The sequence below is a fragment of the Ornithodoros turicata genome, chromosome 6, assembly GCF_037126465.1.
Source record: "Ornithodoros turicata isolate Travis chromosome 6, ASM3712646v1, whole genome shotgun sequence".
Taxonomy (NCBI): Eukaryota; Metazoa; Arthropoda; class Arachnida; order Ixodida; family Argasidae; genus Ornithodoros; species Ornithodoros turicata.
The window spans coordinates 62,880,493-62,903,781 of record NC_088206.1 but is presented as its reverse complement, the minus strand read 5'-3'; the positions used below and the strand labels follow the sequence as shown (position 1 = coordinate 62,903,781).

Here is a 23,289-nt window from a genome sequence, read left to right as displayed (position 1 = left end):
GCAGTCGCAGTCATGCACCACGTTTCACACCGCCTTTGGACTTGTGCGCGTGCGCTGTTTGCACCAGCGGGAAGTCCCGAAATCTTTGAACGGCGTGACCAGTGGCGTGGCTCGTCAGGTGCTTTGTCCGTTTTACTGTAGTTCTTGTTTGACTTGAAAGCTACATTATTCGACACGTCCGACTTCTCCGCTTCAGAAGGCAAGCCTCACTGAATGTCGTTCCTCGTTTTGGACGCTGTCCTATCTAGCATGCGTAACCGCCAATTTGAAATTTGTTGTTCCTTCTGACCTTCTGATCTTACGCTTTTGTTGCAACGTACCACGCGCAAGTGGGAACACAGCCAGTCCGAAAAGTGATATTTATCGTATTATGATTTATCGTAAGTGATTTATGTTTTTTGTGTCTTTCGTTCAGTTCACTGTAGGCTATGGCGCCGACTGCATCAAAAATGTCCGTTGTGGCGCAGTTTGACGACTTTACTCGTCAGCTGGTGCCCTGCAGTAACATTGAAATGGGTGAGTCCCCGTTTCATGTTTCTTTTTGTGCGTGCGTGCGGTCTTATTGCAAGGTACCGAGAGCTAAACCGCGAGCCCATAGCTTGCTACCTCTGTTGGATAGAGCATTTAATTTGTGCCTCTGCATTTGCACAGCAAAGGCACGTCCAGTCTCTGTTCTGTTCGTCCAACCGGCCCCATACATCTGTCATTTCTTATTACCTGTTCGTTTTTTTTAGAGTTCTTGAACTTCGTAAAAAACCAAGAAGCTTGTCGAAAACAGTGGCACATATCGGAGCAACTAGTACAGAGTTTGCAGAAGGAGGTCTCTGAATTGAAAGCAGAGAAGCTTGAGCTCGAACGTCTCCTGGAATACACCAGGTAAGCATATATAGAAAACCGATGTAATTAGCAACCGCCTTCAGTTAATGTCCTCGTGAGGAAAGGGCGTATGTGATTGGGCGTTAAGTGCCGTAAGAGTGATTCACTCAGGGCTAAAGAGCCTTCACTATAAAAATGTCTTTAGACTATACATACGTGAGCAACTGGCTTGTTTGGTGTTGAGTGTGCTATCTCCCCATCTTTCACACCGTAACACTTAACTACACACAGTGAACCTGAGGGCTGTAGCTTGTCTTAATATGCTGTTCCACTGTATTCAAATGGGCAGAAATGTACTGGAGACAGAAATGGCACGCCGTGAAAGGTGTGAAGAAGAAAAGGAAGCCAAGGTATGTAATTTTGTTAGGTGTCATCTCCTCCTGCCAGTGCTGTGGATTGCCAATACTTTTTTCACTTGCCTCACACGTGTTGCATCCACGACCTACTAGATTATAACGATCATGTCATAGGCACCCCTTCCAGTGCCGCATTTGTAAGCTAGCGGTGGCGCTACTCATCGACCCGGTTATTGCTTCCTCAATTTTGACAATACGTTGTACTTCAGCTTACCTTAGTATTTTTGTATAAGCGGTGAACGTCCCATGGAAGATGTTTCATTCTCAAGTTGATTATCATCACCATTCTAAGTGTTTTTGTAGGAGCTGTTGCTGTCCTCTGCGTACGTCTGCTTCTGCACGTTCAAATTTCCATTGTCCAACCATGATGTAGATATCGCGGCCCGATGAGTAGCACGCCTAGAGGATCGTGCAGACAGGATCCTCATAGAGGCTGCCGATTATGACATGGTCGTTATAATCTAGTAGGTCGTGGTTGCATCTCACACTCTGCTTACTTTATGTTGATTTTAACCACATGCAAGTTGCTTTAAAAAAATCTGCCTTGTGTAGAGTCGTCAGATCGACCTCATCAAAGAATTCATTCTGAATGACCCCGAACTGAGGGATGAGACGATAGACAAGCTGCCTTTTCTGAGGCCGTCTGCAGCAAATGATGAAGCAGCACGCAGGTAAAGAAACGGACGGTTATGCGGTGGATCAGTGTCGAGTGCGACGCGTTTTGCGCTCTTGGTGCATTGGGTGATGCGCTGTCTTTTATCAGGCTGAACACAATCAACGAGTCTGCGGGATCGGCCCTGTCGCCTTCCCGAGACAGCCTGGACACTTCTGAAGATGGCTGTGGACGTCGCAGCACGCGGTCACGTGGCAAGCGTAGCTCTGGAAGGCTTGATCTTCAGGAAGTTGAAGCTAAGAGGCAAAAATCCCTGGTACTTCGTATTTCTTACTTGGCTTTTCAAATGTGATTGATCTTCAGCTGAAACTTTAGCATTATACATTTGTTAAAGTATAAGTAGGGCCTGACTTTTTTTGGGTTTTATTTTTGGCCAAATTTGGGGGGTAAATATCTGGTGATATTTTTCATTTGAAAATTCGGGTGTATTCGGGTTAAATCCCGTTACGGCATATTCTGTCGTCAGGAATTTGGGTGTATTCGGGTGATTTTTTTTGTTTCATAAAAATTTGTCTTAACATGGAACTAATGTTTAGCAATGTTATCAAACTTTGTTTTAATGCACGCTTATGAGCGTGCCACGCGCCCCGGATGTTTTCGGGTAGATTCGGGTTAAACCTGAATTTTACAGATTTCGTTCGGGGGGGTAAATATCGGGCGGATACGGGTTTAACCCTAAAAAGTCAGGCCCTAAGTATAAGCGATGAATCTATGTTCTCAACTAATACGGGCCTTTAGAAACATAACTGGGCAGTAGTTTCACGGCAAATGAATCTTTCAGTCTCGTGGCTGTAGTATGTACATGTGCAGAAATTATGTTAAAGGGGTTGCGACAGGTCATCCTAGGTTATAGAGTGTATTCACCTACGTCACGTTCGGATGTGACGCGACGTTGGTAAGCTCCTCCCTCTGGTGGTCACTTCTCGTGCAAAGGGCACTGAAAGATGACAAACTGCGTGATTTTTCATTGCAACTAGTACCATAGTTTTCGTGAAAGAAAACGTCGGAACATCAATTATGAAGTGTCTTCGGGATAAAAGAAGGTAATTGAAGCGATTTCAAGCGATTTGAAGATTTCAAAACTCCATTCTAGGCTCAGTTTTCGAGCAAATGCTAGATAATCTCTGCACCTGCGCTGAAAAAGTGACTTCCATCATGGCGGCCAAATGCATTCCTTTGACGTTATGTGAAAACACCACATACCAGATAAATCTAAAAGAGGAACCCTCTTTTAGATTTATCTGGTATGTGGTGTTTTCACCGACATGAACTTGTCAAAATTCTTCAGACTCATGTGATCTAGTTAACGTTCGCTTTCGAAGAGAGTTAGCTGCACAGCAGCAAAATTGTTTTCTTCGTTTTGCTTTCCTCGCGCGCTTTAAGGAAGTAATGTAACTGGCGCGAGCGTGCAGACCATGCTAGAAAACGGCAAAGCCATTATTTTCATTCGCAGGGATCTGGAAAACTGCAGTAAGCTTGTCGAATTTGTTGATTGCAATCAACTCCAGAACTGTTACTGTAGGGAATGAAATAATTTTGGCCGAAATATCGCGGGCGGGCCGAAAGAAGCGATTTTGTTGCATCTCCCAGGGACTCCCATGTATTGAAAATTTGGCAAACTTTAATTCACCAAAAATCAATGGATCACATTAGGCCTTCAAAAATATGTCATTCCCTAGGTAAACTAGAGGGGAACACGCCCGGTATCTGTTCCGTGTAGATATTTAGTGAGGTTTATGAGAACCCTGCGAACAAAAATTCCCCATAGACTTTCTTAAGAAGTGAGTCTGCCTTAAATGTAATTTATTTAATACGTTGTCCATCGACTACAGGAGATACATAACTCTCGAGTCTGAATTCTTTCCATAAAACTAAAAAACAATCAAAAGCAAGACCATTTTACTTTTAAACTTGTAATGTAAGAATTCCTGCCTGAACTCTCCCAGTCCAGAGCAATGTAAACAAACAAACAAGAAAATGCAGCTCAAATTTCTAAATTGATGCACCAGCACTTTCACCCACTCCGGGTCTAGCCCACTGCATTTTTTTATCAGCTATGACACTCGATGTGCTGAAGCGCCCAGATATACTGTCAATGGGGCTGTGATCAGGAACTTTTTAGCCCAATCAGACTTTCGGACGACTTTAGACGTGCGAATTTTAGAAAGGAACAAACGTGGTTGGTGGGTTCGAAAGATTCAATTCAACGTTTTGGGCATAGGGATTCGAATTTCCGAATCTCGAATCCCTGCCTAGGATTCGAGGATTTGGTTTGCGCACCCCTACTTAATCGCCTCATCTACTAGTACGCTACTCAGCCCGAAGTTACTATTCCTGAACGTATTCAAAACTTGAACAATATGATTATTTAGTATTCGGTTTTTATACCTCCCCTGGTAACATGTATTATTAGGCTGAGCATCTGTCATACACGAAATAGTTCTGTTTTCAGAAAGGTAGGTTCAACCAGACTCGCCCAAAAATTCAATAAGGTCACGGTACTTCATGTTCACTGTCTTTCAGGAATCTGACGATCCAGCACGCCCTAACATCATTGCAACAACTACCGTAACCGTAACGGACGGAAAGGACTTTGTCGCCACGTCCAGAGTGTACACTCAGCAAACTCCTCATGGCATCTCCACTGAGCAATACATCCCGTCTGCACCTCCCATGACACCTCAGTTGGGCAAGTATACTTCCCGTGTGGTTCCCGCGTGGTGCAAGTTACGTGGTTAGTATCTGAATCCGTGTCGTTTTAAGTGTCGCGCTTTGAGAGCAAGCAGTTGAACTAGGACAACTAGTAGTTTCTGGAGCTGTGCAAATAGCAAATTTCCATTGCGAATAAACTCCGAATAATTTCTTAATAATAATAATAATAGGGTGTTTACGTCGCGAGACAACTGAGATCCCGAATAATTTCTTCAGTAGATGAATCGAATTCGAATACGTAATCAGAAAAGTTCCAATTCAAATAATTTCGAATACCTCACGGTGAAATATTTTGGGGTGTTGTGTTCATTCGATGATGTTCTGCTCCTAACTTGTGAGCCTTTTCACCTAGTGTAACTTATCGTGAGAGAAGGGTCCCATCTGTGTTGTGTACGGTAGACTGCATTAGTGGGATGAACTGTATTGAGAGTTAGTCAACATGTTCCGTGCAGCCGGCTTTGTGTGCATCTCGATCCTCATTTCTATGTTTACACTGTGAATATCCTGTACTTTTTTTAGAAACTGCACATATTCCCATCTGTTACTGAACATAACTCTGAGGGTTGGAGTACATTCACTGGAACATGCAGTGCCCAGAGTACAGTGTTGACCATGAGCGCACAGAAGTTGTAGACTTTAGTACAAGAGTACTGTAAACAGTGTAAGGTGGGCTTCCCCTACCACTCGAGTGTATTGATGTGCAGCCGACCTACAGAACGGAGGGGGGGGGAAAGGTGGTTAACGTTAAGTGGGCTTCACCTAACTCTTGGACGCAATGAGGTGAAGCCCACTTGCAGAATGGCAATTCAGTACGTACTAGTATTCGAAAAATATACGAAAATTTGAAATACTGAAAATAGGTTGCGAATAGCATTCATATAGATTCAGATATTTGATTCCTGTTCGAATATTCGTAAAGCAGTAGTAGTTTCAATTTCATTTAGTTCAGTATAGCTTAAAAATTCACTGGAAATACTCTGAATACAGAAAATGGACAGACGACACCCCTGCAGCAACGCCATACAAACCGCACACCGTCCCGTACAAACTCTGCCGGCAAGCTGCTGTCGCGTGAGCACAGCTTCTGCACCAAGACTGTCATCAAGCCCGACCAATGCGGCCCCTGTGGGAAGAGGATCACGTTTTACAAGCCCGTGCTCAAGTGCTCTCGTTGCCGTGCAACTTGCCATCCAGAGTGTAAGGACAAGGTAAGAAATCTGCCATAGATGCTAGGGCACTTTAAGTTGATGTTCTTAGTATCTCTTCTTTAATGTCTAGAATTGTGCCGAGCTTTCTTTCAACGTGTCGCTGCATGTTCTTTTTTGCAAAGTGCGGCTCATCGGCTCGGTCCTTGCTTGTAGGTCCCACTGCCGTGCATTGCTGTAAGAAGTACTCCAACCCAGAGCAATAATGGCGCCCTGAAAAGCCGCATTGCTGACCATGCACCGCCGACGTCGCCCATGGTGCCGGCAATCATTGTTCACTGCATTCAAGAGGTGGAACGTCGGGGCCTCAACGAAGTTGGGCTCTACAGGGTGTGCGGGGCTGAAAAGGAAGTGCGCGACATCATTGCGGCATTTGGTCGAGGGAAAGGAGCTCCGAATTTGGTATGTCACTTCATGAAGAACCCTGCGTGCCCAATTGAGGCACCTAACGTAGCAGTCGAGTGTTTGTGGAGAGTGCAGGAGCAACTGAGAGGAGATCGCGCTACTTTTCTATTGACTGTCTTTTTTTTTTTTTTTTCACACTTTCTTGTAGGAGACTGCTGACATTCACGCTGTCTGCAGCGCGATCAAGTCCTTCTTGAACTCACTCTCCGAGACACTCATTACGAAGTCCTTCTGGGACGACTTTGTGAAAGCGGCAGGTAAGAAATGGAAGCGAAGTCACCTGATGCTTTCTGCCTGATTTGTGTCTCTTCTGTTGGGTGCATTTACCTGCGTGTACGATGACTTGCATGGAACTGACTGCAGAAATATGTGGAAATGTGTGTAGTGAGAGTGAATGTACTAGTCAACATGTGATTATGGGCAATGCTTGTAAAGCTCGTTAGCAATAACACTTCAGAGTAATTTGTTTCATCTGATGTAGTGGCAAAGAAACAGTATACAAGTCAATCTAATCTAGTATTATGCTATGATTATGCTATGCTATGATGCTCAGAGATTTTTGGGACTTGACGGTGACCGGACAAAAGAGACACCTTCAACATCGTTGGAATGAGAATTTGATACCAACAGACAGGATTAGCTGTATTGCATATGCTGTGGTACTGCTTGCGACACGGTTCTCTGAGATCAGCACCCTGTGGTTGATCCCATCTCAGATCTCGAGGTGTTGCAAGATAATTTATTTCGAATAAGAAACAGATGCAGCATATCGCCCATCTTTTTAATGACAATCAAGGAAATATGGGCTGCAGAACTACTCACAGGCCATTTCAGACAACAGTGTCATGAGCAGTGCATACACGCAATGTCTATACCACTTCAGAGGAAAAGTAGCAGGAGCTGCTCTGCCCCACTTCGTTCTCTAATCCTCTGAGCTGCTATATGGTGGAGTACAAGTGCAAAGCCTCATTGGGAAATATGGTGTCTCGCAATATGTGCGTTGGCAGTCAGTTGAGCATCGTTGGGAGTGCAAGTGCAGAGTGACCACCCGCATGTGAGGTGTGTTCTAATGGTTAATGCATTTGGAATAGTAAGAACAACGATGACAAATGTGACAGTGCGCTACATTAAACGGATACTACTCTATGGCCTCAGAAACTGGAATTTCTTATCCAGGAGCAGCATTTTTTTGCTACGTCATATCATGAGATCTCACCGATGACCCGCATTTTGGGTGGAATATTGCACCCTGCATTTTACGGTACTGTATAAGTGGTTAAATTTGCGGCTTCAATAATTTGTGAGGATGCAGGATCAGGCAAAAATTATGCAATTATGGGGCCCTTGCATCCGCGTCATTGCCAGATTGCCTTGTCTCCCGTCATTCTTGACACCGCATTGAGCAAGTGCGATTGGCAGTCGATAGTGATTCGCCAACTTTTAGAGAGGAACTGAGATCACGGGACGCAGACGTCCACGTGGGATTCATGGAGGCTGGACTACTATCTTCACTTGTAACGGAGAAGTGAACACTATGTGAGGCAAGACGGTGCAATACAGTAGAGTAAACTGCATACATCAGTTGTCTCTGTTCGAATATTTCGCAGATCTTTAAATTCGTGTTTTTTGCGAAAATTTCTTCCTCGCAAAAATTGGTAATTATGCAGTATCATACAGATCAATCAATTCTCTCTTTCAGAAAGGGGTAGAGAGAACGAACAGTTTCCCATCTGGCACTACGTGAACGCCCTTCCCAAGCCGAACAGGGACACACTAGCAGCCCTAGTGCTTCACCTTCAGCTGGTTGCCCAAAGTCCCAACACGAAGATGCCTGTGTCGAACCTGGCACGTGTGTTTGGCCCTACAGTGGTAGGCTACTCCAGCAACGATGCAGCTAGTGTGCGTGACCCCCTGAAAGAAACTGGGCAGCAGGCTCAGGTTCGTACATCTCGTACTCGTGTTGCGCGAAATTTTCTTTCCCCGATAAGGTGGTGTCGTAACAACATTACAGTAAAGGATCGCTTCTATTGCTGCACATTTTGAAGCAATGGAGTGCAAAATATCTTGCATGTTTTGGAGCAGTGAACTGCGAAATATGCTACGCGAAATATTTTGCACATTTTGGAGCAGTGAAGTGCAAAATATGCAACGTGAAATATTTTGCACATTTTGGAGCAGTGAAGTGCAAAATATGCTATGCAAAATATTTTGCACGTTTTGGAGCAACGAAGCGCAAAATATGCTATGCAAAATATTTTTACTGGCAGTTCCTGACAAATGTATCTGTACAGTGTGTCTTGTCACTGCACTGTTTGATTTACAAAAACATCCCGAAGTAAGTTTCTCTGATGTGGGCACAGTGCAGAAGAGTTGAGATGTTTCTAGAGTGCGCGTGGATCATGGGAGCCCTGTGTGGGCCCCTGCTCACTGGGGATCAGCCACGATCGTCACTCTTGTGCAGGAATGCACGTTAGCATATTCTCTCGAAACTAAAATGACCACCGAGTTCAGGATACACAAATTTGGAAAAAAGTAAACAGAGATTGGGAGGCAGTAGTATAACAGCTGGCAACCGCAACACGAGGTATCTGTTGCACCCACGCTATTGGCCGGATCCCACCACCTGCTCCCGCCTCTCCCCTGACCTCGTTGGGGCGCAGATATTGCAATCCAAGGTGACTCCTAGCCTTTGGGACACAGGATTTTTGAACAACAACAACAACTTCATTTTCGGCCTTGGATTTTTGAAAGAAAAAAAAAAGTTCCTAGATACAAGAAAATACAGTATTTGTTGCACAATCTGCCACAGAAAAAAACGAACTGTGTCTTGAGGGGCTCCCACTTCCCCTTTAATGGTACTCCTGTTTTTATTTGCAGCTTAGCTTTGGCTTTTCAGCATACTTTTTAGCATAGCTTTAGCGGCCATACATTTATGTACAGCTGCGTTGTGCTCAATCCTATGCAGCAGAGCTGCAGTGGGGATCAGTGTTCAATGTCCGTGGCTTTAATGTATCCCGTGGGTTTTAGGTGATGGAGTGCCTTCTTTCTGTACCTGCTGAATTCTGGAGGACTTTCATTGATGTTGACCCCGAAGAAGAGGATGCTCTCAGGACTCCCGAGACCAAACCTGGTAATATGCGCAGTAGATGAGTAAAAGGGGGTGACTGAATGATGCTGACAAAGCATTTGTCTTTTTCTTCTTGAATCTGTAGTGGTGCCACTATGGTCTGAAAGGCAATGTTTTTCTTGTTTCAGTGCCACACAGCTCTGTGCTGGGTCCGGTGTACGGCACACTGGGCAGGAAGGCCTCACGCTCACGCACTCCTCTCAGGTATGCTATAATAAACAAAACCGCGAGATAAAAAAAAGGGACTGTCCCAGGTTTTTTACTCGTATGCTTTAAGACGATAGAAGGCGTGCTCTGCTTGCATTTCGTGTTACATTCAACGTATTCATCAGCCGAATCACGGCATGCCTTGCATGCTACTCTTCATCTACTTCTGTATCCAACACTAACATGCCTTAGAGCGTATGTTAATACGTGTACTGATCTCATGTGCATGTGAGGCTGTGTTCCGCAACAGCTGTGATTAGAGCCTGAAGTTTTCGGGAAATATTTTTGTCTAAATTCAGGGGGGTAAAGTCACGTAAGTAAACGTGTCCTCTAAATTCACGCGAGTTCGGGTGAAAAAAAACTCCCGGTGTACTAAATTCGGGGGCTCAGTTGCTCAAGCTGTACTGGTTTGGTACAACCTTGTATATAACTGCATTTGCTGCCAAACAAGTTCCTACAGACATCTCAGTGAGGGTACCAATTTGCCAGGTAAAAATCGGGTTTCGCTCTAAAGGGAGCAACCTTCAATTCGGGGAAGAATCGGGCTAAACCCCTAAAACTTCAGGCTCTAGTTATGATCTATGTCACAGGATGTTTGTCTCTGTTCTCAAGGTCGGGCTTTAGTAGTGCAAAGCGTGCTCCTCTACCACCAGTCGCAAGAAGCATTTCCAAAGGGTTAGTTTTGCACTTGTTTTACGATTCCTCATTGGTGACGGGCATGCCACGAGAGGAGGAAGCTCTGCTGCTGATCCTTGTGGAAAGATGTACTGCATGCTGTGGTTGGTGGTGGTATTTTGCATTTTCTCCTTAAATGCAGTGCATGCAAGACTATTGCCCTCTACATGGTATGACTGCCCCCAACTGCATAGGACTAGAACAGGCACTGGAGTCTTTCAGTGCTGTGTCCATCACTCTCTCCATGTCATGTGTGCAAGTCTATACCCACCAGCAAAATTTTGTTTCACCCTGCATGCCTTTACTAATATACCTTATCTACTTTTTATTACATCGTGCTGTCAAATTCTAATGTTGTGCTGTTTGTCGCTTTTCTTGCTGTAAGTGGTTGTATACCACACGAACATATATCTAATATATCTAATGGTTTATAGAACCAAGTGGGACTCTTTCTCATTACATAATGGAATGGCACATAACACATTCTTTACTCATTTCTGTTTCAGTCAAAGATTGCGCGTGCGATTAAGTGCATACTTGATATTTTAAAAAAGTAATCACTGGTAGATATTCTGTTAATTTGTTTAGGCGAGGACTGTGCTCTCCTGTAAACGACAGCTACTACATAATTAGCATCATTATTGCTAAGAAACCTTGTTGCTAGCCTTGAACAGTTTCCTTGGTTTGCATGTGGTGTTGGGTTCGTTGACACTTGGAGAACGTTTCTTAACCTGATTTCAACAACGAATTGAGATTCGAGAATTAACTTGATTGTTACAAGTTAATTGCTTTTTGCTGTTTCAGGCGGTCCACTGGAGCACGTTCAGGCTACTTTTCCTCGCCAGCCATGAAATGAAGATGACCACATTTTGTACAGACTTGCAGACAACACACTTTTGTATAACTTTGTGTGAATGAATATTTTATGTCATTTTAGACTTTGAAGGATCATAAGCTCCAGTACTTAATTTTTGTGAATGTTTTAGCATTTTTGCGAGCCTCCCTCTCCTTGTGTATTGATTCGTCATCACCAAATGTGCAACAGTGGACATCGAGATGTTGTACTCTTGAAGGACTAATATATTATACTTAAATCCCATTCTTGTTGGCGTTGTGAGGTTAAATTTCGCGTGGCTCCACTTAAGACAGTTTCTCTCCTGCGTCTAGAGATTCTCGCATGCGTTGTGTTGGCGATCGTTTTCAAAGTTTTCTTCTGAACACAATCCACCATTGTACGGCATTGGAGTGCGGACATGTCCTCCCAAAGACCCACCTTCGTGCAGAATCGCGTGACGAACATCGGCCCTTAACAGCCAATTGGCGTCATTGTTAAGGCCCCAGGTTTTCCGCGAAATATCGCGGAATCTTTCGTTTGGCACGGAATTTCACGGTATCCCTTATTTTTAGGGGTGAGCGGATATTCCAGTTATCGAATTCGAATCAAATATCAATCAATCGAAGTATTACATTCGCGATTCGAATACCCTATATTCGGATTTCGGAATATCCGACTATTCGCTGAATATGAACGACACCTCCCGAAAGTGGGCTTCACCTGAAGCTTCCCTGCATGAGGTGAAGCCTGCTTTCCGAAACTGCCCATGCTGCAGGACCAGCACAGACAGATTGTAGTTTTGCTTAAAATAACGTTAGCCCAAGTTTATTGTGCATACTTCGCCTGAGGAAGGGGCGGCTACCCTCCCGTGTGCAGTTTAGCGGTGGCAGTGGGGGAGTTTGCCTTTAAAGACTCCTAAATAATGCCTACAGCCGAGAAACAAAAAGGGTGTACTCTTACTTCCACAGAGGATGTGTCGTAAGCTCCTTCCTACAATCTTCCTATAAAGTTTCTATGCTGCATTGAAGCGACATGAAGTTTCTATAAACTCTGTAGATGCTGAAAGATCTTTCAGCAGGTATAAAATAACTGCAGGTGACAGACCTTTGTCTTTGTCAGAGGAGAACACAAGATATCATGTACGTAATGTTGAGCCACAACAGTGCTTTCAATCTAATTTTATAAAATATTTTTGTTCCCACATTATCCGAGAGAATAAAGTGTTCCTCATTTCAAGCAGCCGTTGACTGCTTGCCGCGGAAAATCGCGGAATTTACGAGTGGGTGCCGCAGCAGAAAACAGGGGCCTTAGTCACTTTCCGGAGCAAGACAGCCCAGCTGACTTGGTAAACCGCGGCATCGCTGTTCATCGGTTGCTAGAGCCGCGTTGCTGACACGGTCCCCATTGTGTCAGATTACCTGCTGAAGCTTAGCCACGCTCTCCAGCACATTTTATCTCTTCTGATCCCAGGAACCCCACTGAGACGTTCACCGTCAATGCGATAACTCCCTGTCGCGCCGCTTTTTTCACGTAACGCCAGTTGTCGCCGATGTAGCCTGTTACGCGACTCTCAACTTGTACGTAACGTGTTACCGCATGGCCGCTACGGTTCGTAAGAAGCGCTCGCCAACGTGTCAAATACGCGGGCCTCTCACTTTCCCAGAGCTGCAAGCCAGCGAGTTATACTGGCTTTGTGAAGCTGAGGTCGAGGTATTCGCCGCAGAACTCCCAGCCCGAAGTCGTCATCGTCTCACAGAGCTTATGATCATGCATTCTCATGTCCGACTGTGGCACGCCGGCCCCCAGACAACGCTGTGGGACCTCCGAGGCTCTGAGACCGGTACTGGGTTCTACCTGGACGCCAGTCAGTCGAACGCGTCATTGCTCGTTGTTCGCGGTGTCGTGTTCACCCGAGCGCATAACCGAAGCAGCAGCCGTCGATATCGTCGGCGTGGATTTCGTACGATGCACTTCATCTGAAGCCTACATTGCGCTTTTCGCAGCGCCCAGGGCAGCCACCCCGGGCGGCTTCCCTAAAGGGCGCCGGACGGTAAGTCTGGACAGCACCGATGTCAATAAAGTGGCAGCAGGCGTAATTGTCACTCGCACACAAAAAAAGAAAAAGTAAATAAAAAACAGAAAACTACAGAAAAAAAAGGACTGTGTTATAAAAAAGCGGCACATGTACTCTCATGGTAGCACACTAGAATTGTGCGGCCAACTGCTGCAGTTCACACGGATAAAATTTTTCGTTTCTACTGGTTGCTACGTTGCTTCTTTTGGTACGCCAAGCGCTCGACTGCAACGCACGTGACACCGGCGACGGTGCGGGTGCGGTAGACTGCACCCTCACCAGTCTGAAGTAGAAAGGTGTGTGGGGGGGGGGGGGGGGGGGCTGCAGGTTTACCGTGCCCCAGGCGGACTTTGACGTCGCGACAGCTCTGGCGGGGAGGATGGTGGGAGGCGATGATCCGCACTACAAACCATCCTTGAAGATCACCCTTTCACCCTTGCAAAAACCCATCGAACAGTTGAGGATCTCACCGCTGGTGTTCAAGAAATCTAATCAGCAGTGAACAGCAGGCCACTAACCTTTGTCTCGACTGACCCAGACGAAGCCGCACCATAAACACAGCCGAAAAGGCACGACTACACTGAAGCTGAATGTTTATTCTAAAGGAGCCCGTTTTTCAGGTATGGTGAGCAACTTCAGTTATCGCGCCGGTAGCATGCGCACAGAGCAGAGCGCCACACCTGCACCATATTTACGAAAAGAGACGAATCATTTGTATATTATCTCCCTCCTTCCATTCCCCTCCTCCTTATACCGGCATTAAACATTATAGATTAGCGTAGCATATGTCCAAGGCTTTTATATTGGTCGCGTCTGTCGTGCGTTCTAATTTTACGCGATTCGTTTTGTCACAGATTGTCGCCAGAAACGATCACCTATCCCGCTCACTAAAGGAGATGCCGTAAACCTGCTCAACAGCAAAACTGAAGTATACGCAAAGAAACTCTGGCTGAAAACATTGCGATCAGAAGATTGCATCAAACACATTGATCCTGAGCTTACCTGGCAACATAAAACGGGAATACACCACATTGATTCACCGCATACGTCTTGGAGTCCTGCCAAACCAACGCAGTCCTCTTCAAGCAGTGCAAAGCAGACTCTCCTGACTGCTCAACGTGTATGCTTCCAGATAACACCCACCATGTCATCAGTGCTCAGTGCAAGAAGTTCTCCAAAGAACGAGAACAATTAGAGAAGGAACTAAGAAAGCTTAGTCATACGACTCCTTTGCCAAGATAATGGGCAATTGGAATACTAGCTCAGACCGAAAAATTGCACTCAGTGTGCTGTGTGACTTCCTCAAAGATACGCAAATCGTGCAGAAACACTAGGCCAGGTCCACTCCGCATCTTGACTATCAGCAGATAGATCCAAAGTGCAAAAGGACAATCCTCCTGCGATCTATAAATGTAATCATCAACAAGCTACCTAGTCCAGCTACTCCCCCCCCCCCCCCCCCGATACAAGCGAAGAAGAGGACCATACTCCTCAGCTAAAAGAAATGGAGCAGCAGACCCCAAACTCGGGCGTCACCAAGCTCGAACTACTTCTACTTCTACTACGTACTCTACTACACGCGAGATTTGGAAAATATCCGGTGCGTCGATAGCACTGCATCTCCAAATGCAGCTTTCGTTCAGCAAAGTGCTCGTGGTCGGCACATCGCAGGTGGCGCCACCAACGCTCTTTCAAGCACCTACCTTCGCTCGAAGACGTGTAAATTCCCAGTTCGTCCTGCTTGTGCCGTATTTTTTTCCCGTACATTTGTCATTGCATTGATGCATTTCGAAGGAACCTGCCACTGATGCCACGTGTTTGGTGGCCGCATGTGTGATAAGCTGTGCTGGCCGTAGCGTATATCATAATGTGTGTTGTTGTGCAGGAGAGGGCTGTGAAAGTGAACCGTGGAATTCTCGCAACAGAGCGCAGTTTCTTGTCCGTACGAATTCTACCCCGGTGACTCTGGTCGTGTTGTGGCTGCAAACACGGGAGCTATACGAGAGACTGCGGGTGAACTCACCGTGCGTCTCAACCTTGCTGGCAACACGTACGCGATGAGAAAATTACCAGCGGACCACTTTCCGTTGTGTGAATACAGTACCGAAACGACGGAGATGGATATCAGTTCTTGACGTCCCAACCACGATAGTCCTTCAGTTGGCATGTAGCGCTCCCAAGTGCGACAACACTAATCCGGTGAGTCTTCACTGATTAGGCTTCTCCCGGTCGTTTGATATGAACTCACCCAAGAGGGTATATTCAGAGCAGAAAACTTTGCAGGTGGTTAAACTCTTTTGAGGTATGTACTATACATAGGGGCATGCTTGGTACATATCTCTGGGCGCAACTAAGCTTTGGAATAACATTTCCTTGAGTTTGAAAAGAGAGTCGCGAGACAGAACACCAAAAGCACTCAGGACAACACTTACGAGTAAGTCGAATGCAATCACACGACATGAGTATTTTCCTGCGCAGCTGGTGTTCTGTCTTTTCTCTCGTTTTCCCTTCAAGTCAAGGAAATGTTACCTTATTTTGAATTTTCACGAGCTTGCACACCAGCATTATACTTCTATGATAAACATTGGATGGTATGAGATAGGATAACTAGAGCACACATGTCGCATAAAAACGCAACATTTAAAGAGTCAGCGTACGCGTATTTCGCACGTGCAAGTGGTCGTCGTCTGTCTGCACTGCAACAGTCGTGCAGCCATTTGACGTTGTTACCGCTGCCAGATCGGCATAGTCGCCCAGACACTGCTCCAGCTCTGCTTGCAGATCAGTCAGCGTATTTTCGATGCCCGGTATCTCAACGAGATCCCCTGATAAGCACGCACCGGTTGTCAGCTGCGGTTTGCTTTTCAAGAGTTCCGAGTTTTCTTTCTGAGTCGCTCGGATACGGTGAAGCTGCTGAGCGCGCTCTCGCTCCACGGCTATGTTCTTGTCGACAGCCGTGGTTGCAGCGTCGAGCAATTCGCGCTGTGATGCGGAAGATTTCAAAGTTTCGTGAGCGATCGAACGCAAAGACTCTCTCGTCTCCGTCGTCTGCGAAAGTCGATTGTCGTCCAAGTTCTTAAACATGACGACTTGAAAGCGTAGTTCCTTTATCCTGCTTTGCAGTGTCACATTCTCCGCCTGTAAGCTGTTGTGGTATTCCTGCATCGCTGCGAGATTTTGCCGAAGTCTTCCCGCTTTCCACTCGGCTTTCATCTTCTTGGTTCGCTGTTGCTCGGGTTCGTGAGCCTTCCAGGCATAATGCACCTCTTTCTCGAAGTTATTTAGTAACACTCGGGAGCGCCTTCTCACATTTTCGAGACGTCGCTCAATTCCTACAATCTTCTTGGTCTGTTTGTCTATTAGTAGCTGCTTTTCCGAATCTTGGCGGCGTAGTTGTGCCAGCTCGTCGATAGCACGCATCAAAGTCACTTCAGTAGCGACAAAATCGAAAGAATTTATGGCGTCCTCCATTACTTGTGTCTGTACGAATGCACATGTGAGGTACCGTCTGCGTTCACGGTCAATATCGCAGACGAACTTGTAGCAGACGACAGCCATAGAGGAAACGGAGGACTCCTTGCGGGCGTTCATGCAAACGACCATATTCCGCGGCCCACACCGCGTACGGGGCGTTGCGAGCCTGTACTGTGCGGCAAACGGGTCGCTTTGCATCTTTGCAACAAATATTAAAACAACGTTCTTATTAGGACACAATGTTACTTTTAATCCCTGCTGGACTGCGAAGCAAATGTGAGCGATGCACAGACGTGGACAGATGGATAAAGAACAGCAAAAGGATGAGGACGGGGAGTGTATGGGTCCACGGGCATGCAGGGTGCCGTGGGGGGGGGGGTCCCCGAAATCCACCATTAATAATAAACGTTTAAGAATAAAACATTAAAGAGTAATCCGCTTAAAAAGTGCACTGTTAAAAATATATCTCCTAAAATAAACCGCTTACTATCCCCGCTTAGAGATCACCGTTTAATAATCCACCATTAAAAATAAACAGTTTCAAAATCCCCTCACCATCTAGCACGGAGGAGGTCTGATTGCAATTTACGCCGGGTTATATCATGTTATGTTAGGTAAGTTTAGTTTGGTTTCGGTTAGTTTGGGATAGTTTAGGCTAGTTTGGTCCTGTGAGGTTAGGTTAAGCCACTTGCTTGCAGTTCACTTTGATTTGGGCCATACCACATGACTCTAGCAACTGTAGGGTGGATTGGGGGGGATTCTGAAACGATTTATTTTTAACGATAGATTGTTAACCGTGGATTCCTTAGCGTTTATATTTAAACGGGGATATTTCGCCGATTATTTTTGTGCGTTTAGTTTTTAAGCGTATATTCTGGGAGATATATTTTTAACAGTGGGTACTTACGCGTTTATTTTTGAAAGATTATTTTTAATGGTTTCAAACGGGATAAACGTTTTTCGTACTGGTTCGAGGATAACGTGAGCTTTAGTCAATCGTTTTCGCTCAAGCGGTTCGCGAACGGTACTGCGAGTGACCAAAATGGAAAGGCGAACTGACTCAGAAACTAGTCATCTGGTTGGCCAACGGAAAAACCGTTCGAAAATTCCTGATGGTTCAGCCCCGGTGCAAAACAATAACGGTTCACGCCGGCTGTGACGCCAGCACAGGCGCCATCTATGATATTCTCTGTGAACTGGTTTCGGATCGGCCTGCGCACGAGGTCGCCATTGAAGCGGACGGGGTGTGTGGGATGGTACGTCGGTGGCAATGAATTCTGATTTTTCTTCTTTTTGTCTTAACCGCGACTGTTCTAAAGCTGAACATAAACTCCAGACAGATTTGTGAATGGGGATACTTGCTTTCTAGCTATATACTATTCACAGCATTTTCTGAAGAATCACTCCGGTTCTGAAGAAAATAATTCCTTCTTTCTGTGTTCCAGCCTCAGAACATCAATTTCCATCGAGTACCACAATAATGGGGGCAACACTGCGCGCGACATTTTTATTTGGGTTAGATGAAATCGGAAACGTGCAGGTCTAATTACATTGAACTGCAACAGGTAGTACACGTGTACTTACACAGCCCAATTTACACAATTTACAATTACACGATTACGATTTATACAAATGACAGCTGTGTGGCCGTCATTTGCAGACACCTCAGGGTGTTCTCTTGCGCAGTCCGCTGGAAGTTTCGGTTTCGCAAAAACGTAAGCAAAAAGGCGGGGTCCAACTTTGCCCCAGGGTAATATACGAGAGTACTGCACATAATACACCCGTTGCTCTGCGTTCACGACACTGTGCAGTGCAATGCCCCTGGTGAGAGACATTGGCTATCATGCCTTCACGTACTTCCTATATGCCGAGCTGTTTTGAGTTCGACATGCTGATGTCGTGCATTCACCTCCGGAATATGAACGGGTGACACATGGGAAGTATTACCGTCCCCGCCTGACGAAGATCTGCGTTTTTCGGATAACTACGATTATGTTAAAAATACCATAGAGTGTTTTACCGGACAAAACCGAAAAGTCGGAGCCCCACACGTAGAGGAGGGTAACGTTAGAGCGGTTTGTTTGCCGTCGAGCTGCTCGATTGGAAAAGACGAGAAAGGGACGTCAGTGAAGAAGTAAATGTGCGGATGGTTCTAAACTGTCTATGCCCAGTTTCCTCTTCCTTTCCCCTTCCTTATAACATCACACCACCACCACCACCCTGTTTCTACAGATGCCAAGCTGGGATGCAGAATCGAAAGGTCTTTAGCACAGGGGACAAGGGGAGGAACAGACCCCTATAGTTAGGGAGCGTCTTGGGCTTATATAACTGGGGAAAGCAAACGAACATTTCCGGTATAAGCTGAGCTCGAGAAAAGCAGAAGACCGGGCTAGTTTGTTCGAGTCACCCATGTCCTTGGCAGAAAGAAACACGCGAAGAGGCTCACAGGGTGATAAAAAAGTGGCATAGCCTTGCCTTCAATGTTGCTTCACGAGCGGCAATTGGCATAGTTGGTTTATTTGTTGCGGATCAATGTCGTTTGCAAGTTCAACATTTAAAACAAGTGGGTATAGCTTCTTTCATATAGGAACAGCTCAAAGCATATCTGAAAATACGCATTTGAGTGTTAGTAAGGTCCACGTAAAATGTACTGACCCCAATGAAAGACAAACCATGCAGTTAAAGTTTTTTTGAAGCAAGAAGTGAGACGGATTGGAAATCTTGATACTGCGAGCAAAAAAAAAAAAAAAAAAAAAAGAATCAAGGCCCTACAAGAAAAATAGCGACGTATGAAGCGGAAAATGGGAAATCTAGAAAATGTCATCCAGGACTTGACGGCTAAAAACGTTCTGTTGCAAGAGAGATGTGTTATCAAATATAGCAGTAGCTAACAAAGATCTACTGCTAAGACAGACAGCTAAAAAGACAAAGCGACCACTCCCTATACAGCCCAGAACTCTGTGCTTTTGCACTTACACTTTACTTTTATTCTGCAAAGGCGTACAGATATGTGAGAAGGACCTTTGGCACTTGTCTGCCCCATCCTCGTACACTCAAAAAGTGGTATCAGTCAATTGATGGTCAACCAGGATTTTCCAAAGAAGCCCTGAGTGCACTTAAAATGAAGGTAGCAGAGAATCAAATGAAGGAGATTCTAACTTTCTGCAGTGCAATCACCTATGAGATGGCAATTCGTCAACATGTTGAATGGGATGGGAAAAAATCACACGGTTATGTAGACATTGGAATGGGTTCCAGCAGTGATGGCACAGTAGCTAAAGAGGCTTTGGTTCTGATGGTCGTCTCTGTAAATGGCAGGTGGAAGCTTCCCTTGGGATATTTTCTCGTTGGTGGACTGTCTGGAGAACAGAAGGCAAATTTGGTAAAAGAGGGGCTTTCACTTGCCCACGAGGCTGGAGCAGAGATTGTGTCGCTCACATGTGACGGAGCATCTTCAAACGTAGCAATGTTAGGAATCCTTGGGTGCTGTCTGGATGTCGATGCTGGGCTCAAGACCACGTTTCCACATCCAGTGACCGTGAACCCAGTTGCAGTCTTTCTCGATCCGTGCCACATGTTAAAACTTGTCCGGAATGCCCTTTGTCACAAACAAAGTTTTGTGGATGAGAACGGCGGTAGGATATGCTGGGACCACATTGAGAAGCTGCACCTTCTCCAACAGAAAGAAGGAATTCATGCCGGCAACAGGTTACGTACCGCACATCTCCACTGGCAGAAACAGCCAATGAAAGTCAAACTTGCAGCCCAACTGCTCAGCTCATCAGTTGCATATGCACTACAGCATTGCCGCGGACTTAATATTCCAGGCTTCAACGATACGGAGCCAACAGAAAAGTTCATTCGTGTTGTGAATAAGTCGTAATATGTCGTGTGAAAGCCACTGTGTTGAGAAAACATTATACAAGTCCGGTCATTCCTTGCTGATGCATCATCCTATCTGGCGGTACTGCGACTCGCCAATAATGGGCAACTGCTGCTAGATAGCAACCGAAGAACAGGATTTATTGGATTCCTCATTTGTCACCAAAGTGCACTACAACACTGTATGAAAATCTAATTGAAAGGACATCGAAGCTGCAATATCTACCCTGTTACAAAGTAAGTCAGGATCATTTAGAATTATTCTTCGGAGCAATCCGTGCCCATGGATCATGTAACAACAACCCAACAGCCAGACAGTTAGCATCGGCATTTAAGGCACTGATAGTTCACAATGAAGTCGGTGATACGACCACAGGTAACTGCCTACCGCTGGAACGTATCAGCATACTTCCTGTGTCCAGTGCAGTATCGCTGTGATCTGAGGACATCATCAACTGGTCTGCAGACCGGCGGCAGCTAACTCTAGGTGAGGAAGATCTGGAACTTGAACCCAATTTGGACCACGACTACATACCGGACCCCACAGACTTGTCTCCGTATGCCGACACAGTCGTGGCATACATAGCAGGATTTGTGGTACGTTATCTGCGAAACCGCTTGAAGTGTGAAGTATGTGCAAGTGCACTATCTACCCCAGCATCCTGCCTTCTTCAGCATTCACTGATCGGTCTAAAAAGTCTGGGGTGGCTTGTGTATCCATCAGAGGATGTCATCCAAGTATGCAAAAAGACTGAAAAAGTATATAGATCAACTATGCTAGCATCCAGACTGTCAACTGAAGCACTAATGCAGAAGATGCTAGTGGATGTGCTCGACGTTACTGTTTCCACTAACATATTTTCAACACTTCGAGGCACCCACATGCTTGAACAAGGTCCCTTAGAGATACAATTTTTTTCCATCTGATCAAGAGTATTGCCCACAAATATCTAGATGTACGTCTCCATCATGCTGCAAAAACTTTAACAGCTGACCGTCATACACAGAGGTGTCGTCAGATGTACACTAAGCTGACATTATTCAAAGGACAGTGAGAGTGTGTTTTTGTTTTTGCAGCATTTTTGTAGGATGCAATACAGTTACTTTGCAAGGGTTGTAGGCACACTACACATATTAATCTATATTCAGTGTGTCGTCTGTTCCCTCTCAGAAGGGGAGAAGGTATCATCCCGCAAAATGCTCTTGTTTCTCTCTAATCATCCCCATTATACTCATTCATTTTACATATAATCAATGCTACTGCCCCATATGAGCGGGTAAGAATGTCTTTTTTGCAATGTCTTAGAATTGTATTGTTTGCAACAACGTTATAACGTTATGTCACCTAATTTGAGTATTTACCGTGACATTTTGCATACCTATGAACGTTGACGGCTGCTCGCCGACTCAGATGTGTATTACAACGTTAATTACAACGTTAATTAAAACGTGTCATTGAATTATAATTAAAAAACTACGCCACCTAGAATCATGCGGTCAAGAGCATTTGTTCTTATTAGGTTTTTGCCACCTCCTAATGTGAATGTCATGTATTCCAAGTTTAATTATGTAAATATTTGGGAACTCAACTCAGAAATTTGCCAAGAAAAGGTCACTTTTTTACTCCACCAATATGAAGAGCTTGCCGAATTCACTCAAATTCGTGATAATTCACAGTGATATTCACGAGCTATCCCATCGGAAAAAATATCATGCTTTTCGAAGCACCGGACCATAGCGCGCGATGACTTTTTGAGCGCAATCGCTCTCAGTGCGACGAAAGGAGGTTCCGAAGCCAGCCCACAGACTGATAGTAGAAAAAGTAACAGTTCCTAAAATTGGGAGAGGGAAAGCATCATCCCAGCGAAAGTCGGACTTGATAAGCCGTACCTGTTTTATCTCTTTCTGTGATATCGGGGAGGGCTGGGTTCCCAACCTCCTTTCGTCGGACTGACAAAGATTGCGCTGAAAAATTCATCGTGCGCTATTCTGTGCGACCTCCATAGAGCATGATGTTGGGCTACTTTTTCCGATGGGATAGCTCCTGAATATCCCTGTCAATTATCATTAATTTGATTAAATTAGACACGCTCTTCACATTGGTGGAGTAAAAAAGTGACCTTTACTAGGCAAATTTCCGACTTAAGCTCGCAAAAATTTACATAATTAAACTTACGTTACACGACATTCACATGAGGAGGTGGCAAAAACCCAGTAAGAACAAATGCCATTGACCGCATGACTCTATGTGGTGTAGTTTTTTTTATTATAATTCAATGACACGTTTTCTGGGACACCCTGTATATATTACAATCGATCTTCAGCACACCACTCATCACCTCATCATCAGGACAAATCTCATCCTGCCCCATTGTGCCTTGGGGAAGTGGGCCGAACCTTACGTGGCGAATTTCCCCATTCATTATCATTAACTTATTTGTTGTTGTTGTTGTGTGTATGATTACCGCTAGTACAAAATATTGTGTTTGATTCTTTCTGTTTGATACCTCTTCAATGCCATTGCTTCATACCTGTAATATGTATATTTTTTATTATGTTTATTTTATTGTGTTTCTTCTGTTTCATGTTTTTGGCTGGGTTTTTCTCCTTCATGCATAGTCACAACATAGATCCTGCCACTATTGGCTTTAATAAATATATTTTCACTTGTACTTTTGTGTATGGCTATCCTTTGCATGTCCATACTTGCATGTAAACCGCTCACCGCACGCCTATTGTAAGGAAAAAAATTCTTGTGATGCTGGCCCAGGCTGAAAAATTGTGAATG

At 45.1% G+C, this 23,289-nt stretch overlaps 2 protein-coding genes across 4 annotated transcripts in view; both read left to right on the top strand.

The window, feature by feature from the left end:
• The first annotated feature begins 22 nt into the window (after positions 1–22).
• LOC135396943 (rac GTPase-activating protein 1-like) lies at positions 23–11,335 on the top strand. Of its 3 annotated transcripts, none has more exons than XM_064628188.1 (15): positions 23–199; positions 416–516; positions 735–876; positions 1,166–1,226; positions 1,785–1,903; positions 1,996–2,161; positions 4,429–4,594; positions 5,605–5,825; positions 5,979–6,224; positions 6,376–6,484; positions 7,927–8,165; positions 9,255–9,357; positions 9,483–9,558; positions 10,174–10,236; positions 11,041–11,335. In XM_064628188.1, exons 2-15 carry the CDS (start codon positions 429–431, stop codon positions 11,090–11,092), a joined length of 1,851 nt encoding a protein of 616 aa, XP_064484258.1. In that variant the 5' UTR covers positions 23–199; positions 416–428; the 3' UTR covers positions 11,093–11,335. The 3 variants fall into 3 exon arrangements, with proteins under 3 accessions (XP_064484258.1, XP_064484260.1, XP_064484259.1); XM_064628189.1 differs by having other exon boundaries at positions 29–118; XM_064628190.1 differs by lacking the exon at positions 10,174–10,236 and having other exon boundaries at positions 24–199.
• A 3,601-nt stretch (positions 11,336–14,936) lies between these two features.
• The window catches only part of LOC135396940 (ribonuclease DdI-like), an 87,464-nt gene continuing 79,111 nt past the window's right edge, over positions 14,937–23,289 (top strand). The window contains exon 1 of the mRNA XM_064628186.1: positions 14,937–15,344. The gene's annotated coding sequence lies outside the window, so the exon portion shown is untranslated. The remainder of the gene's footprint in view (positions 15,345–23,289) is intronic.